Source organism: Haplochromis burtoni, unplaced genomic scaffold (assembly GCF_018398535.1).
Source record: "Haplochromis burtoni strain Fernald_Lab_line unplaced genomic scaffold, NCSU_Asbu1 Contig_4, whole genome shotgun sequence".
NCBI classification, from domain to species: domain Eukaryota; kingdom Metazoa; phylum Chordata; class Actinopteri; order Cichliformes; family Cichlidae; genus Haplochromis; species Haplochromis burtoni.
In genome coordinates, this window is record NW_024582365.1 from 3,708,382 (window position 1) to 3,725,628 (window position 17,247).

General features: G+C 40.4%; 1 protein-coding gene across 1 annotated transcript in view; it reads right to left on the minus strand.

Moving 5' to 3' along the window:
- Positions 1-9,869: 9,869 nt before the first annotated feature.
- Positions 9,870-17,247, minus strand: part of ccdc88b (coiled-coil domain containing 88B) — a 58,354-nt gene continuing 50,976 nt past the window's right edge. The window contains exons 25-28 of the mRNA XM_005913347.2: positions 15,696-15,803; positions 14,065-14,222; positions 10,473-10,814; positions 9,870-10,165 (exon numbers count right to left, since the gene is read on the minus strand). Of these exons, the coding sequence (XP_005913409.1) occupies positions 10,095-10,165; positions 10,473-10,814; positions 14,065-14,222; positions 15,696-15,803 (679 nt within the window). The 3' untranslated portion in view covers positions 9,870-10,094. The remainder of the gene's footprint in view (positions 10,166-10,472; positions 10,815-14,064; positions 14,223-15,695; positions 15,804-17,247) is intronic.

Consider the following 17,247-nt stretch of genomic DNA (forward strand, 5'->3'; position numbering starts at 1 on the left):
GTACAGTGAACTCATTGTCATTTTTAAGAAACCTGTTTGAGATTATTTGAGCTTTGTTACATGATGTGTTATCCTGCTATAATCAGCCTTTAGAAGATGGGTACACTCAGGCAGCAATACTCAGGAAGGCTGTGGTGTTTAAATGATGCACACTTGGTACAGAGGGGCCAGGTTTACAAGGAAAAGATCCCCCACAGCAAGGACTGGACATGGTCAGTAACAATGCTCAAGGCAGCTGTGGCATTTCAGTGATGCTCAGCTGCTACTTAAGGGCTCAAAGTGATGCAAGAAAAGATCCACAACACCATTAAACCACCACCAGACTCTAAACTGTTGATGGAAGGCAGGATGGAGCCATCCTTTCATGGTGTTTACACTAAATCCTGACATTGTTCAGTGCCAGTGAGCCCATATGGAAACTCTAGCCCTACCTTGGCGTGGGATACTGCTGTATCCCATCTGCTTCAAAGTTTAATAAGTTGTGCATTTAGAGATGCTCTCCTGCATCCCTTAGTTGTAACAAGTGGTTATTTGAGTTATTTGAGCCTTCTTATCAGCTTGGAGCAATCTGGCCATTCTCCTCTCACCTCTAATATGAACAAGGTTTTTTCACCCAAAACATGTTGATCACTGGATAGTTTCTCTTTCTTAGACCACTCTCTGTAAACTCTAGAGATGAATGTGTGGAAAAATTCCAGTAAAGCAGCAGTTCCTGAAATACTCAGACCAGCCCACATGGCACCAACAACCACACTATATTCAAAGTCACTTAAATCACATTTATTCCTCATTTTGATGCTCAGTTTGAAACTTCAGCAGGTTGTGTTGGTTATGTCTACATGGCTAAATGCTTAGATGCTTTAAATGCTGCCGTGTGATTGGTGATTAAAATATTTGTATTAACGTGCAGTTGAATTGGTGTACCTAATAAACTGACCAGTGAGCGCAAGTCAGTTCTAGTCTGAACCCAATATATATTTATTGATGAGTGGGGGTGATTTTATTGTACTATTGTTTTCTAACTGGTATACTCTGCAGATGGCAACAAGTCTATAGGGAGTAGTATTTTAGTAGTAGTAGTACTTTATAAATACTGGTCACCTAATAAAGAACAAAGCTGAAACTGGAGCTTTTTTCCCCCCACTCTATAATTAAAGGGTAAAAAGAGGAGAACAGCCCCATGAAATTACAGTCCACATAATTAATTATATTAGTTTAATTAAAACAATTAATAATTTGTCAGGCTCTCATTAAACATTAAAAGACAACCATGTTAGATCTGTCTGTATATTATGTGTTACACTGGATTCTCTTTTATGTTTTAGTAACAGACACCAGTGTGCATTTGAAAAAAGGTAAGTTAGTTTCCCACTCCAGCAAATCTTTTATATGCTGCTGCAGTGCTGGAAAAACATTATGCTTGCTAACAAATTCTCAAAAGTGTGGTAGTGATTTCTTTCCTTATTTCTATTTCAATCAGTGTATCAGTTCACTCAAAGTAAACTGTCCGAGTTGAACCACAGCCAATAGTTTACACTATAAAGTATACCGATTTTTACTTAACTCGACAATAAGAAGTTATTAACATAATTTTCCTCACACTTCAGTTCACTGTAGTGACATTTAAGTGCTAGTAAGGACCATTAAGTGTTTGACTTCTACCAGAATTAGACTGTAAATTGCTGCCTGTGTTACTGTACCAGAAAATTCTAACCCCATCCGTCTTCACCAGTCAAAAAGTGAGGGGGTTTATGCAAACCACAAACAAACTCATGTGCTGTTGAAGCAACATCAACGCTCTTGTTATTGTTTCACACCAAATGTTCTTGCACAGACGTAAAGGAAAATGCATTTCTGTCCAGACACTTACAGACTGCACATAAGAAAACAACAGCAGGCACTTGACTGCAGACAGAAAGTTAGCTACTATAGAAAATTAAAAAATAAAACATCTGTGGAAATTTCCTGCTGGTGTGCTGCTGCAGACAATTACAATGCAAACATAATGTATAGGTATTGCTGCAAGGTTGAGAGATAAATGTCAGATTTCTGTTGTTTTTATGAGATATTGTAGTGCAGAGGAGCAGCTGTGGGCTGCTTCTTTCTCTGCAATGTTTCTTAATTTGAATTTAAAAAAAACCCTGACTTACAGAACATCCTCTTTGAGGAGAGAAAACCTGTTAACGAAGTAGCCCTACACATGTGCTCACACAAATTATAGGAAGGTTAAACTAGTCCTCTCCTAATGTTGCTGCAGAATTATTTGAGCTCATTCAAGGAATCCTCCTGCAGGGCTTTGTATCCTAATTGTGGGAGACAAATGTTTGTGTGTGCAGTTGGTATGTAGTAGTGAAATGTTTCAAGCTTTCAAAGGTATTTCTCCGCTAAGACAATTGTGAGAAAGCAGACAAAAGTGGGAGGAAAACAGTGGCGGTACTTTGAGAGAATCAGGATCCGGCTGTTAGGTGAGATGGGTGATGTGTATGGATGAGGCCATGATGGAGAGAGCGAGAGAAGAGGGAGGAGAGCGATGTTTACGGGTGGGGGGTAGCGAGGCCAGTAAACTGCTTGTGAAATGAAAATGGCTCTTTAGCAGAATCCAGGACACTTGGGCGCTGCGCTGGATCAATGTCTCTGATTTACTGTCTGAAAGCCTGTCAGGGAGAAAGGGAGCAAGTTGGGGGAGGAGGCGGCCAGGGGAAGGGTGGGGTGGAGGCTGGACGGAGAGAAGTTAGAAGCTTAAAGGTAGAAGAGCCCTTTAATGGAAGGAGACAGAGGAGAGATGGGGAGAGGTAAAGGATGGAGAGGGAAATTGTCCGTCAGAGTGACAGTGCGAGGAGGCAGAATCAGAGGGATTGCTCCTCAAGTCCTCACAGCCAAGATACAAAATCAATCTGTCAAGACGATGGGGAAGGGCAATCTTGTTTTGTGAGGGGAATTGGTGCGGCCATTTGGGGTAAAATCAATAGAGGACACATGGTGCTTCTTAAATCCTTACTATCCCACAGAGGCCAGATTATTGACAAACAGTGGAGTGTACGTAGGCAGTACACAAATCCTTAAGTTGACCCATGTGCAAGAAATCTATAATCTATTGGTGCACAAAAGAACTGCTTCGTGCTGTAAATGCAGGACAGTCATGTAAATGAGAAAAAGGCAACTCTGAGGATAGAAAAAAAATCTGTCTATCATGTTAATCATCATGCTTTAGCATTTCAGTGTGCTAATATTTGCTCATTTACTGAAACGTGGGTTTTTCCCAGGTGGGTTAGTTGAAAATGAAGCCAATGCAGAAGTGCTTCAAAGGGCAACACTATTGAGACTAGACCTGAAGCTCTCTATATATAAATCTCTGGCTCCAATAAACTCCCACTCTAGTAACTTCATGAAATAATCTCTCATGTCAGTATGCATTTTCATTATGAGGACAGACAAATTCAGTCCCTCTGATCACTGTGCTGCCGGTGTCTATTTTTAAATGAATTACCTAACTCAAAGAAAGGTATGCTCTGTGTGTGCATGCACACGTGTTTGTGTGTGTGTGTGTGTGAGAGAGAGAGAGGGAAAGAGACTGGTTTCATTGATATAAGTGGTCTAAGTGATTGACAGACCATTTGGATTTAGGTCAAGAGTTAACCATCAAATATCAGCCACATTATAGATGACTTTGATCAACTTATATTGTCATTTGGAGTGGAGTAGGCATACAGACTTGTGCTGATTGTTAGATTGTTTTAATTCATCCTAGTCAATTTAGTTAATCTGTAATCTGACTTGTTCTTCAGAACATGCCTGTTTTTATATAATTATATTCTGGGCAATTAATTTTCTCAAGGAGTCATTTGAGAAACTTGGACTGTTGCGGAGGGCTGCACTGTGCGGCCCTTCACAACAGTCCCAGTTAGATTATTGGTGCAGCCCACCACAACAGTCCCAGTTTTGCACGCGAGCCTTAGGAAAATTAATCGCCCACCCGTCTCTGCATCCTGATGATGCAGTCATTAAAATCATTTGGATTAATCTTCTAACAAACACATATGTCTGCATGCATTTGCAGCTGGTCCACTTAGAAAATGTTGAGATATTTTAGTAAATAAATGGCAACAGATGCAGACAGACTGGAACGTCACCCCTTAAATGTTGAATTTGCCCAATTAACCGGATAGAAAAAGCAGAAGAAATCCTAACACATGTTGAAACTTGAGATTGTTTGATATTTTTTCCTTGATTTAACAGATAATTAGTCAGTTTTCAAATACTTGATAAATTTTCTGCAGATCAGTGAATGGATTAATTGTTGCAGCTCTATCACGTCTGTTTTTCAATGTTTTGACCCCTACTGTCATGTGTTTTGTATTTGCTTAAAGGGAGGATTGTATTCCTGTGAGGATCCCTCTGTCAAACACACACACACACACAGGTGGAGCTCTGGGACCCAGGACGACAGAACGGACGTCTCGACAAGTGTTTTCCCGCACCCTCGGGACGCCAGAAGTCTGGTGGGGGGCGGGGGGAGCGTTTTATTTTTATTTTGAGTGTTTAATGTATTAAAAGGGGCCGGGGTAATGAATTATAATCTTTAATGCAGAAACCGATCGATACCACCCAGAGAATAAATCAGCTTTTACTGAGAGCGTCAAAGCCCCTTAATACACTAGGGGAGAGAAAGGGAGTGCAAAGGGAGGAGGAGGAGGAGGAGAGAGTGAGCATGGACAAACTGTTAGAAGAGGAGGAATGATCCCAAATGAAAGGGAGAGAAGGAAAGGGGGAGAAGGGAAAGGGATGAATTAAAGGAGAGGAAGAAGTTAGAGGTAAAGAGACGGCTGGAGGCAGACGGAGGGAAGTTATAGATGAACAGACTCACCTTTGGGCTAACCTCATTGAGTAAAAGCCCGCTGAAAGCAGAGATTCTGACAGTTTTGTGAGGAGGCGAGGTTGCAGGGTCAGTCGGTGTGTGTGCACACACACTCCACTTACTTGTTATTTCTCCACCTAGTTGCATTGTGTTCCCTCTCAAGGATCCCCTCCCCGACTTTTGTTGCCTAGAGCAAAATATAATTAATTGAATTACTCCACCACTTCTCGATCAAAGATCACCTCGGCGCTCTCTTGTCTCGGTGCCTGCCCAACCGGGGGGCCTCTGCTGGGAGAAAATGCCTAACAACAATCCATGAATTATAACTTTTTATTAACCCAAAGCAAAGTTTCAGTGGTGTGAGCTGCTTCCAAATCAGGCAGACTGCACAAAACAAGTCTGGGAAGACTGAACACGAGCTTGATTTGAATTCAGTGGATAGTTACAAAGATTCATCTCTGTGGCAAAGACAAAGACTGAACAAAAACCTAATGCACCTAAGTATTTAGGATGCCTTACTTGTTCAGTAAGTGGACTAAGTGGTTTAAGTGAGGTTTTTAGTCCAGAGAGACTCTTTAGTAAGACACAATCATGAAAAATTGATATCTCAGGCCAGGACTGGAGGTGAACGGGCAGAGGAAGCGGTGAAGAAAAACATATGCAGGCCATGGAGGTTTCAAAAAAAAAAGGAGGCTTCACCGAAAATGAAAAAATAGAGCGCTGGAGGAAGACCAAAAACATCGAAGAGGAGGCTTGAAAAAGTGATTTTTACTGATAGTGTTACACCCCTCAGGTGCTCAATAATTAAGCAGCTGAGCACACTCTTGAGATCCAACTGTGATGTCAGCCAAGGCAGCCATCCATCATTCATCGCTTTAGGAATCAGGGGTGGAGATGGCACTTAATCACTCATTTTGTGGCAATGACGTCTCTTTTTTTTCTTCAAGGCCTTTTATTTATTTATTTATTTTGTACTGATTTTGTGTTGCAGCAGCTCATTATGCTCTCCGAGAAAAGCTTTCTTTTAAAAAAAAAATTATTTCAGCGAGAGATTGTGCTGAATAAAGATGGCTCAAATTACAAAAGAACCACATTTATGCTTCTTTTTTTTTTTCTTCAAATAAATCCTTCCCTTACAAATTTCTTGATAACGCACAGAGGCTTATAAACAGAAGGAAAAAATAACCTATACGGGTTTTTTACAAGGCTAAAAAGGATTTAAAGCCTTGCCCTCACTTTTAGTCTGTGGGTGCTGTCTGTCTGTGTGCCTGAAGGCATGTGATTGTTGCATTGCACTCATAATAAGCCTCTGAGTGACTGGCAGAACCAATATCTTGCTATCGCTTTGCCCTGCGCTCACTCAGGCGCCTCGGTGTGCAGCCCCCGTCATGCATCTCAATTCCACAAACACAATGTTCGGCGCCCAGAGAAGGGACCTGCTTTTTGATTAATGTCACCATGACAACTACATAATTCATGAATTGTATTAGCGATCTATTTGTCATTTGCAAATCATAATTTAGGATGTGTATTTGAGAAGGGGTAGGAAAAACAGAGCTATGCGCTGCGCTATACGCACCACCCTCCCCAAAAAATAGCACTCCTAACGGAAACGCTGACGTTTTCCTGTCCTAATCTGGGAGGCTGGGAGCTGCGTGTTTTATGAGAAGGCCGTTTTAGCTTCATGATGAACTCTCAGCTCTGCGCATGTGGACAGCTACATGCTAATTCCCCCGTCTTCATCTGTCCATGTGTCTGTCTGTTGACAGAGGCCTGGCCGGCTCTACACTGACACCATTTGGTGCAACAGTGAAAGAGGAATCTCATTAAAGCACTAATGCAGCTCATTTGCCATTTGATCAATGGCTAGATTTACACAGGAACCCTAAACTAAATGGGATTTTCAACCATATGCGAGGCAGATGGCAGGGTTTCTCATGTTTATGTGGCTGTAGGCAAATAAGATCTGGGGGTTAGGCAGAGGTTTTCCATCAGATTTAGGCATTATTTTGCTTTCTGCATGAATCTGACCCTGAGAAAGAAACTGCATTGCAGATGACTTCATTATTTTTTGTCTCACTTCCGTACTTAAATCTTTCTCTTGCAAGGATTTTTATGCTTTTGGTTCACCTTGCTCCAGTGCTTTTCCTTCTTACCTTGAAGCTCTGCTCACAAAAAAAACCAGCAGCTTTTAAAAGTCACACTTTTTTGACTTTGAGTGAGCCAACTTAAAGGAGAGGCGATCAGAAGGAGCAGCGTGAACACTGAACATTTTTTCGTTAATCCTGTAAAGGTTTATGGAAAACGAGATGAAGCACTTCAAGCGCTGAACTTTAATGCTCAAGTGAAATTTACATATGAGGGCTCTGCTCCACTTTCTGCCACAGCCGAGCCACATATATGTCACTTATGATATAGCCCATGAAATCTACTCTAATGTTCCTGGTGTCTTCTTGCTGGCATCAGTAATTAACCACCTCCACAGATGCTGCAGAGCTGCTATTTGAGAATCTGCTGAGGGATTTACACAGTGAATGTGGAGCTTTGGAACTGACAAGTGTAGTAAAAGGTCATGTCAAAATACAACTGAATACATCAATAAATAATGTTAACAATTAAAATGGAGACAATGTTATGACAGTAGAAACACTCAGCTTCCTAGTAGTTACAGAGGCAACTTTTTAGTCTGGGCTTGTTAAGATGAAATGCTGTTACTGCTGTTGCAAAAGAAGTAAAGAAGCTTTCTCAGAAGACCGAGTTTCCCACTTACTCAATCCAGTCCTTAATTGCGGACACCGGTAACTTCATTACCTCAGAGATTTTGATCCATATTGAAACGATAGCATCAAAGAGCTGCTGCAGATGTGTCAGCTTCACATTCACAATGAAAATCACATCCAAAAGTGCTCTACTGGATTGAGATCTGGAGACTGTATGCCAAGACAATATCCACACATTACACCACCAGCAGCCTGAACCGTTGATACAAGGCAGGGTGGATGTTGTTCCCGCCCATCTGAATGTTGCAGCAGAAATCAAGACTCATCTGATCAGACAACGTTTTTTCCAGTCTTTTGTTGTCCAGATGTGAATTGAGTTTTCTGTTCTAACCTTACACAAGTCTCATCTGTGTGCTCAGAGTTGCTCTTCTGCATACATTTTGTAACAAGTGGTTACTTGAGTTATTGTTGGCGTCCTATCAGCTTGAAGCACTCTGGTCATCCTCCTCCACTCAAAGAATAGTACCCATGCTCGTGTTCTTACTGTATTACATAACTTGGTTTCATTCTTATAGCCACAACTCCTCATCTGTTATTTAATGTAATCTCTTCCTCAGTGTTTAACTTGCCTTGACTTGAGATTGTGGTGAATAAACATGCGTCAGAGGGTTTGTTTGTTTTTTAATTCATCCTCATTTTTTAATTCATCCTGACAAAACTCAGGTGTTTCAATTTAAAGCCTTACAGTTCATATATCTTTACATAACTGAAAATTGCTGCTTGCAGCTTTTGTGTAGCTCGCTGGTGGATTCGCTTTATCTGTCGAGTCTGGACAGGTTATTGGCCGGTATTAACTAACATGTTCTTGATATACACCACATACATTTTCATAGTAGAAAGAAAGTGCAGTAAAAGAGATTAGAGGCTCAAAATCATTGCTTACTTGTCTGCAGCACATGTAGCAGAATAACATTGCAGCTGAACAAACAGTGGCGTGGTGTCAGCTGTGGTCTTCAAGTCGCCAACTCTAAGAATAAATTCAGAGTTATTTACCAACCCCTTTAATCCCTTTCCCTTTTTAACGACTCTAGCATATCAGCTGTTATATGAGTATAAAAATCTTTTGGTCCTTTAAAAGTTGTCAATCTGGTCTGGGTTTAGTTCCATAACTCTTAAGTAGCATTATTACGTTCCTAACAAGTCCTCCACAATAAAAGCCTAAATTTCTTGTGAGTTACTCCATTTCAGAATAACACAACAAAACTCACTTGATTAAAAAAAAAGTCTCTATTTATACTTTTTCTCTTAATATTAGGAGACAATTGTGGTGCCATTCAATAAAAAGCAAATCTGAGTTTGGAGAAGAAGTAGGTAATGACTGGTGTTCCCAGCCAGTTGGCTGGCCAATCAAGCACAGTATTAACATGGTCAGCAAACCATTTCATAGCAGTTTTGGCACAGTGGGCAGGTGCTAAGTCCTGCTGGAAAAGGAAATCAGCATCTCCATAAAGCTTATAAGCAGATGGAAGTGGATGAAGCGCGCTGAAATGATTCTGCTACATGCCTGCATGGACTCTGGATTCGAGCATCACGGATCAACCAGACATGGCATGATCACAGACCCCAGGATCTTGATTTACTAATTAAATGAAAAACTCACTTTAATCTAAAATGTCGACTTTGGACCACTGAGCATCAGTCCAGTTTCTTTTTTCCTTAGCCCAGATCATCGGCGTAATTTTGTGCTGAACATTGGGAGGGTCAAGATCTCTGTCTAAATAAATAAATAAATCTGGGTAAATTCCCAGATGATTAAACATGCAACTATTTTGCTGGTAATACCTGAAATGAGTAAAGAAAATCAACAGCCTACTTTCCAGACAGTCTTCACGAGGCTACTGTCAACCCTGTTTCTTGTGCACCTTTTCCTAACACACCGTTTCTTTCCACTGATATGGTTCGATACAGCACAAACAGTGAGCCTTTTCAGGAGCCACCTTCTGTGGCTCGCTCTCTTCGTGGAGGGTGTTAATGATCGTGATCTGGGCAACAGTCAGTTCAACAGTCTTCCCCATGATTGTGTTGCATGCACTGAACTCGATTAAGAGATAAACAATATTTATAATTTATATTCTAGGAGTCTGGATTTCTAATTTTTATGAGCTAAAAGCCAGAATCACAAAAACGCTTTAAAATTGTTGTCTTTGTGTGCCTTAAATACAGAATACTTGCAGGATTACCTCTTTGAATTAAAATGAAAAAGAAAACATTTTCACAATATTCAGCTTTTTTTAATAGGAGCACTAGATATATAGATGGCGTACAGTTAGTTTTATTTATAGTATGTACTAAGGAGGGTGTTAATTGCTTCACAAATGAGTAAGATCTCAAATGACTGATTAAAGCATTTATTCATGTATTCAAAAATACTAGGAGGATCTTGTATTTAAAATATGCAGACACACAAGAAGAGGCATGAAAACGGTTTCCATGGAGCACATAATATAAAACATTTGTTATTAATTCAGCTGGGGGGAGTCTACACTTCTGTCTTGTGCCGTTGTGCAGTCGTCACTCGAGTGCTGATTATCTGGAAGACAAAAGAAAAAAAATACTAGGTCTACCTTTGAGGGATTTTAGTTGGTGTGGTGATTCTGTGCAGTTTATTTTTCTTTACAGTTGACTTTCATTTGGCTTAATGTTTTTCTTATTACCCCAAAGATGTGCTCGCAGCTCACTTGTTAACACAGGAGAAGTTTGAAAATATCCATCTGAACAAGCTGGTAAATGTTTTTCTTCCGAATAATCCCCTTTGTTACTTATTTACAGTTTTCCTTCTTAAAGAAAAAAAGAAAACATGAACATGAATCTTTCTCAGCCCCCTTTCTCCTCCGCACCTTTCACTTCATCCTCCTCGGCGCTCTCCTGACCGGTCAACGGGGCGTCTGCTTCCTGAGATGCACTTCTCTCTCCCTCCCATAGGACGGCGGCGTTGTTCTGGCTGGAGCGTAGCCGCTGGCGTGGATGTGTCTTCTGGTCGCCGGGACTAAAAGACTGTGAAACTCCCGAGCCTGCTCTGGCCAATCCCAACCCCCAGCCGTGACGGGATCCCAGTTTACGACGGCCCCCGGAGCCAGCGCGCGTAGCTGGTGCGCCGGGAAGAGAGACCTCCGGGTCTGTCTGGGATGCAGATTTTCTCAAGGGAGAAGGAGAGACCGGAGCACTGCGAGGGTCTGGAACTGTATGAAAAGGATTCATAAACTATTATAAAGGAAACCTTAAACAAAATATAAATTCACTGTTGCAGTTGATAATTTTATCGTTAATCATTCATTCAGAAATATTCATGTACAGGATCCTCTGCATTTGTGTTTAGCCAGATGAGCCCATTTACAGCACAAAGATAGAAGGTACATTTTTTCTTTTCCAGTGCCAAAGCAGTTTCAGGGACTCAGGACAAATATAGGTTCGAGAAAAAAAAGAAAAGATAACTGTGGCTCAGGTGGTTGGCCTGTATTGCCATTAATGGCGAGGTTATTAGTTTGATTCTTTCCCTCCTCATGTCTAAGTGTCCTTGAGCCACACATTAAGCCTGTACAATCTGCAGCACTGCCAGCCATCAATCCATGAGTGTGAGACCGACAAGTGATCTGGACCTCTTTGGTTTGATACAGCAGAAAAGCAGAGAAAAATCAGTTCCTCACCCTTCATTTTAAACATTTATTTAGCAATTATCAAGCCACTATGTTACATGTATAAACAACTAAATGTGCATGCTCTATAGCAGGCATTTGTGGCATATATGTAAAATATTCTATTCATTTGAAATGTTAGTCTCTTTTAATAGTTAGTTGTCAACATGCCAATAATTGCAGAGCAGAATTTATTAAATCCTCCTGTTCAACATTTAACATCAACTGTATGCAAACATATAACGGCTGGTTTATAAAATATTACATAACACGTTCATTAACAACAATAACATTATTAATGATGTATGATTTTACACTTTTAAAATATAGCATCATAACAAATTTTGGAATTATTGATTTTAAACACTTAAATGTGTGCTCATGCCTGTTTCCAGCTACATTAGTGTCTATTCTAAGCTGTTTGTTACGTATTTTTATGCACTACTAATAAATACTTAACAGTGCCGCCGAGAACTCGAGCACATTTTCAGCACTAACAATAACAATGAAAATGCATCATTTAGGACATTAGGCTGAAAAAATGCTGCATCTTATCTTGTTCAGACTGGAGTCGAGTTCGAGTTATTTTCAGCAGAATCAGAGCTCACAGAGTGGATGATATGATATTTTATGTCTAAAATAGCATATCTCTCTTGCTATATGTATATATTCTTAGGAATTGAAATGCGAGGTGTGATAAGAACGATATGAACAACAAGTTATAATGAGCACTTTCCAATATTGCCTAGAACTTTAAGTTTTCTTAAAAGCAGGGGTTAAAGTCGGCAAGAGTGCATTCTGACACCTTCATAAATCAGTAATTAAATGTGATAGACAGTTTAATACAAAATACTATAAATCATGTTAATTTTTCATGCTTCATCTAGCTGATGCTGTGGAGACAGTTAAGTACCGCCTGTAACATCATCTTTTTTTGCCTTTCTTTTCTTTGCTGTCTTGCATATACACTACAGATGTTAACAAAGCTGTTTGTCCCAGTATTTCAGCATCTAGCGCTTCTAAAGAGAGAAGCGAGCATAAACAGACTAACCTTTTTCTTGAAATGGCAGGTATTCAAAGAGCTCAACTAGTAAAATCCAAAACACCACTTGAGCTGTGCAGTGTGGTGCACAATGAACCTGCTAGCTAGAGTTGTTGTACTTCTCAGGGGGAAGAAAAATATCAGCTTTCTTCTCTGAGACAGAGAAGGTTAGACAAAGATGTAAGAAAGACAAGACAGGAGAGGAAGATGAGAGATCATTTTTGAAGGTAAGGACAGCGCTGCAAGTCTTCTCCATCTTTTGGCTGCTTCCTTTAGAGGATCATCTGCCGCCATCGCACCCTGTCCCTAGCATCCTCCTCTGTCACACCAACCCTCTGCATGTCCTTCACTACATCCATGAACCTCAGAGGAGATGGAGGTGTTTATGCAAACCAATTAAGTGATGATAATTCCATGTTAGTTAAAGTTTAAGCTGGACAGTAGTTTGCAGAGTTGGGGAAGACTGATGTCCAAGGTGACATTTACTTTACATCCTGGCTAGCATCAGAGACGCTACCTAAGAGATGAGGCACTGAAACAATTCAGAATTTAAATTTATTTAAATCATATAAATATATACTCACTGACCATCAATGTGAAAGTTAGTTAATTTATATAATGCTTCAAAATAAGTGCCTGCATCCAGGAGGAGTCTACTGGGAGTCATCAGTTTGAATTTAAGCTGATGATGTTCTTTAGTAACAATTTCACTATTATAGTGGGTTAGTGTTAGAAAGCAGCCACGGTGCTGCTTTAAAATCTGCTTATATACTGTAGAAATGTAGTTGGCTAAATCCACAGAGAGCAGTAAACCTCAGAGAAGCAGCAGCAAAGGTCAGCTGATCACAGCTTGTACACAAAAAACAAATCTACTAGAGCTCATAGTAAAAGTTAGTTGACTTTGACTCTGCTGCACTGCAATACTGAAGCGTAGGGTTCCCCCACCTGCCAAATACACCTGTTTAAAAGCATAAATGATATAATAAAATATTCCTTTCTAGATAATCTAATGCACCTTTTTTTTAACAAAAGAGCTTAGCATTGATACAAGCCTGATCGTTGCAAGAATACTACTCCAAATCCAACCCGTCATGTTAAACAGCTGTGAATCAGTTAAATGTTTGTGGTAAACGTCACCCCAAACATATTAAACAGGAAGCAGTTTTGAGAAATGTCTTAGCTGGCTCTTTACTTCAGGGAGTTTTTCTGCTTTTCTCTGCTTGTTGTGAAGATGAAAGATCAAGTCTTTCTCTGGCATAAAAAGAGACGAGTTTAAGAAATCCAGGGGTTTACAGAAAACACACTGCAAGGGAAATAAAAATTAAGTGAGAGACAATGTTGGTATGTCAGAAAGAGAGAAAACACATCAAGAATGCAGGTTGAGGATTAAATCCCGGCTTTGAAAGCGTCTGCAGAGAGTTGTCTTTCTGACTCTCAGTCAGTAAATGCATAAAAAGCGAATGAAGCCTCACGAATCTCTTTCCTTTCAACATGTGGTTAGCAGAGAAAGCCAGCCTCTGTGAGTCTTGGCACTCTATGGGGAGAGATCTAAGGAGAAGAGAGTGGTATCAATGCCGACCACACTTGGTAGTCATGAGATGATTTGTATGCATGCCTGCAGGCTCGCTTGATGGGCTGAGCATGTGAGCATATCTTTGTGAAAACCAGTCAGCTGCTGTTTGTGTGTTTGTCGTTGTGCAGGAAGGGCAGGGGGGTATAGTGAGCTTGGTTCTGTGGGTGTGTGTGAGATCTCACCAGGCTGAGGTGCGTGTGTGTCTGATGTAAATTCAGCGCTGTCGGCCAGGTTTTCCACGCTGCCCGCGGCGGTGAAGAGGGCGCGTCCCTCTCTTCCTCCTCCTCCTCCCCGGGGTTTGATTAGCTTCTTCATCCTATCTGCAATCCAGTTAGATTTCCTACGAGGACACAGGGGACAGGGACCATTTACAAAGAGATGAGCTATGGGAGTGTTTGTGTGTGCATGCACTGCACACCCTGATTTTTCCAGAAACAATGGGAGGAAGCCAAGTGTCAGGGGTTTCATCTTGTTCACAAAATGCTTTTTGTGCCATGTATCGTTTATGCGCCAGGATTTCACCTGTAGAAGGTGCAACTGGAAACGCTATAATTAAAATGTCACCACCATAAAAAGGTGTAAAGGTACAGGAAGAGAATGGTCAGCTGTCAACATGTCTGGATGCCAAAATCCACCCCTGACAATATGATTCTGTATTCTTCTTCATTGGTTTTTAACTGACACATTTACTATCAGATATGTTATCCATCTCAAGTTAATGTTTTATTTTCCTGTAGTGATGGATTTTGTGATAAAAGGGTTTATCAGAATCATGCAACATAACACGGCAACACTTTAAAAATGTATACTTTAACAATATCAAATGGATCTTCACAAAACACTTGGCTCGCCACACACTTAATAAACAGTCAATGTAAAACAATCCAGTGCAGCTACTCTGCAACTAAGTCTAATTTTCTGCAATGTTCTGTTTTTGTTGGCACTGTGAGATGATCTGTGACACGGTGCCTTATCCGTTTGGAGACAACTATCAGAAGACGGTACGCTGTGTCAAAGGAAAAGACAGGATCAGCAACTACATTCAGACAGACTGTGGTCCTTATACGATGCTCAGCAGGTACAAGCGTGCCAAGAAGATATCTCCCAAACCCTTACATCACCGCTAGTCTGAACTATTGGAGCCAGGATGGATCCATGGTTTCATGTTGTTTACACATGAAAGTCATGGCAGAAACTGACTCCTCAGTCCAGGCAACGTTTTCCAGTCTTCTATTGTCCAGTTTTGGTGAGCCCGAGTAAACTGTAGCCTCATTTTTCTGTTCTACTTTCTGTTTTACTTAAAAAAGTGTCTTTAAGTGTACATTCATGCACGTAAATAAAGAGGATAAAAATATTAAAGTAGTGGAGTTTCCATATTTGTAACAGTGGCTGAACTGTCCCTAATAAAGTGTACGAATCCAGATTGTATTATGGCTTCCTTAAACTTAAACTACGAGTTTACAAAATGTGAATTTACTTAGGTTTAGTCTTTATTTCAGGGAACAGTTGAGAATTTAAAGTTAGTGTTTACTCTCCTTTAACTCTTTTTTTGTCTCCGCTACCTCCTGAGGGATCTCTCAGGCTCTTTCACTGCAACTTTCTCTGCTGTGTTCGCCGGCTAATCACTAACGGTGCCCATCTTTTTTGTGTCTGGTGAGAATCTGACCTACACCTATCATATCCAACAGCTTCAACTGCCTTTCTACATGAAATCAATATCACTCACTCCTGTATTATATACTGCACGGGTGTAATTAACAAATACATTAGCAGCTTGGTGTATTGTACATGTAAACAAATTTATATAATGTACTTGGCCTTGCTGGCTGGGGATGGCATGCTGGGCTCGAGGACTCTGTACTGATCCATAATCTTCTCCACCAACTTCTGCTTCTCCCGTCGGAGCTCGCTCAGCTTCTCCCTGAAGGAAAACACACGAAGCATCAGAACAAAGCAGCTCAGAGGAAGCGGGAGGAAAATTTACACATCGTCGTGCATGCATTATCAGTGCAAGTTAATAGGATTATTCTGGTAGTGTGCACGAACGTGGCTGTTGGTGTGTGATTTAACTAACGCCTAAAATCCTCTTGTGAGTAATGGAGACTTCTGGAGCTCGTTTCTCTTTTTTTTTTTAACAAGCACATCAGATACGAGACTGTGTGTTGATGTTATTGCGACCCTGTTGAGCTGCGATGTGCTCAAGTATGAATCTGCTGGAAAAAACAGCTTGTATTCTCAAATCAGTCTCAAAAGCAGGAGTACTAGATGGAACATTTAGTCCAGCATCAAGGTATCGGGACAGTTTTAGCCTCCCAGTGTTCACGGTGCTGTTGATGGCTATTCAATCACTCCTTTAGCCCACCACTTTTTTCCAGACTGAAAATTTTTCAACAGCTATTACAGAAATTATAATTCAGTTACAAAAAATATTAACTGAATTATAATTTAATAAAAATAAAATTGTGTCATGCAAAGCTTTATGATTATCTACTTCATTTGTTTACCAAATTGACAGCTGTGCTTCTTCCACAGAATTTGTATTACGACTACAGTATTAAAACTATGAACTAAGATCGAGACTCTTGAAGGAGGTTTTAATTCATTTTATGAAAGCTTCTCAGTCATTTTTACGTGTTTTCTCACTCGATTCAAAACATTTCCTCCTGCACTCGTTTGAAGGGAGAACATCGTTTGACTACAGCACTGGCTCTCAAATACTTTGCACACCCTTTCAAAGTAAAGTATTTCAGGTGAGCAGAAAACAAATCAGTTAAGTGCGATGAGTCTTAAAAACCACTGCTCAGAGGTATGCATCAATATTTTTTTTTTTATTTGAACACAACTGGACTTTTCACATGGACGAATATGTAACCTGCATTTTGAAAAATGATTTGCAATTGGCAGCAGGTCTGTAATAGGATTGGGTGTAAAAAGAGTTTTTCTCCAGAGTTTCTCAAAAGCAAAGATGGGCAGAGATTATGGAACAATTTCAGAATAATGTTCCACATTGTAAAATTGTGAAGACTTTTAACATCTCATCATCTACATGGAAGATCATCAAAAGAGAGAATCTGGAGAAATCTCTGTGTACAGGTGACAAGGTCCAAAATCATGTCTGTGATCTTTGGACCCTGAGTCACTGCATGGGCTCAGGAACACTTTTGGAAATTGCTGTCTGTGAATAAATATGTGCCATCCCCAAATGCAAGTTAAAGCTCCATCACGAAAGAAGAAGTCATGTGTGAATTCTGAATCACTGCTTTGGGCAAAAGTTCATTTAAAATGGATCGAGGCCAAATGGGAAACTGTTCTGTGGTCTGGCTTGTTATCAGCACTCAATTCAAAAGCCTGCATCCGTGATGGTC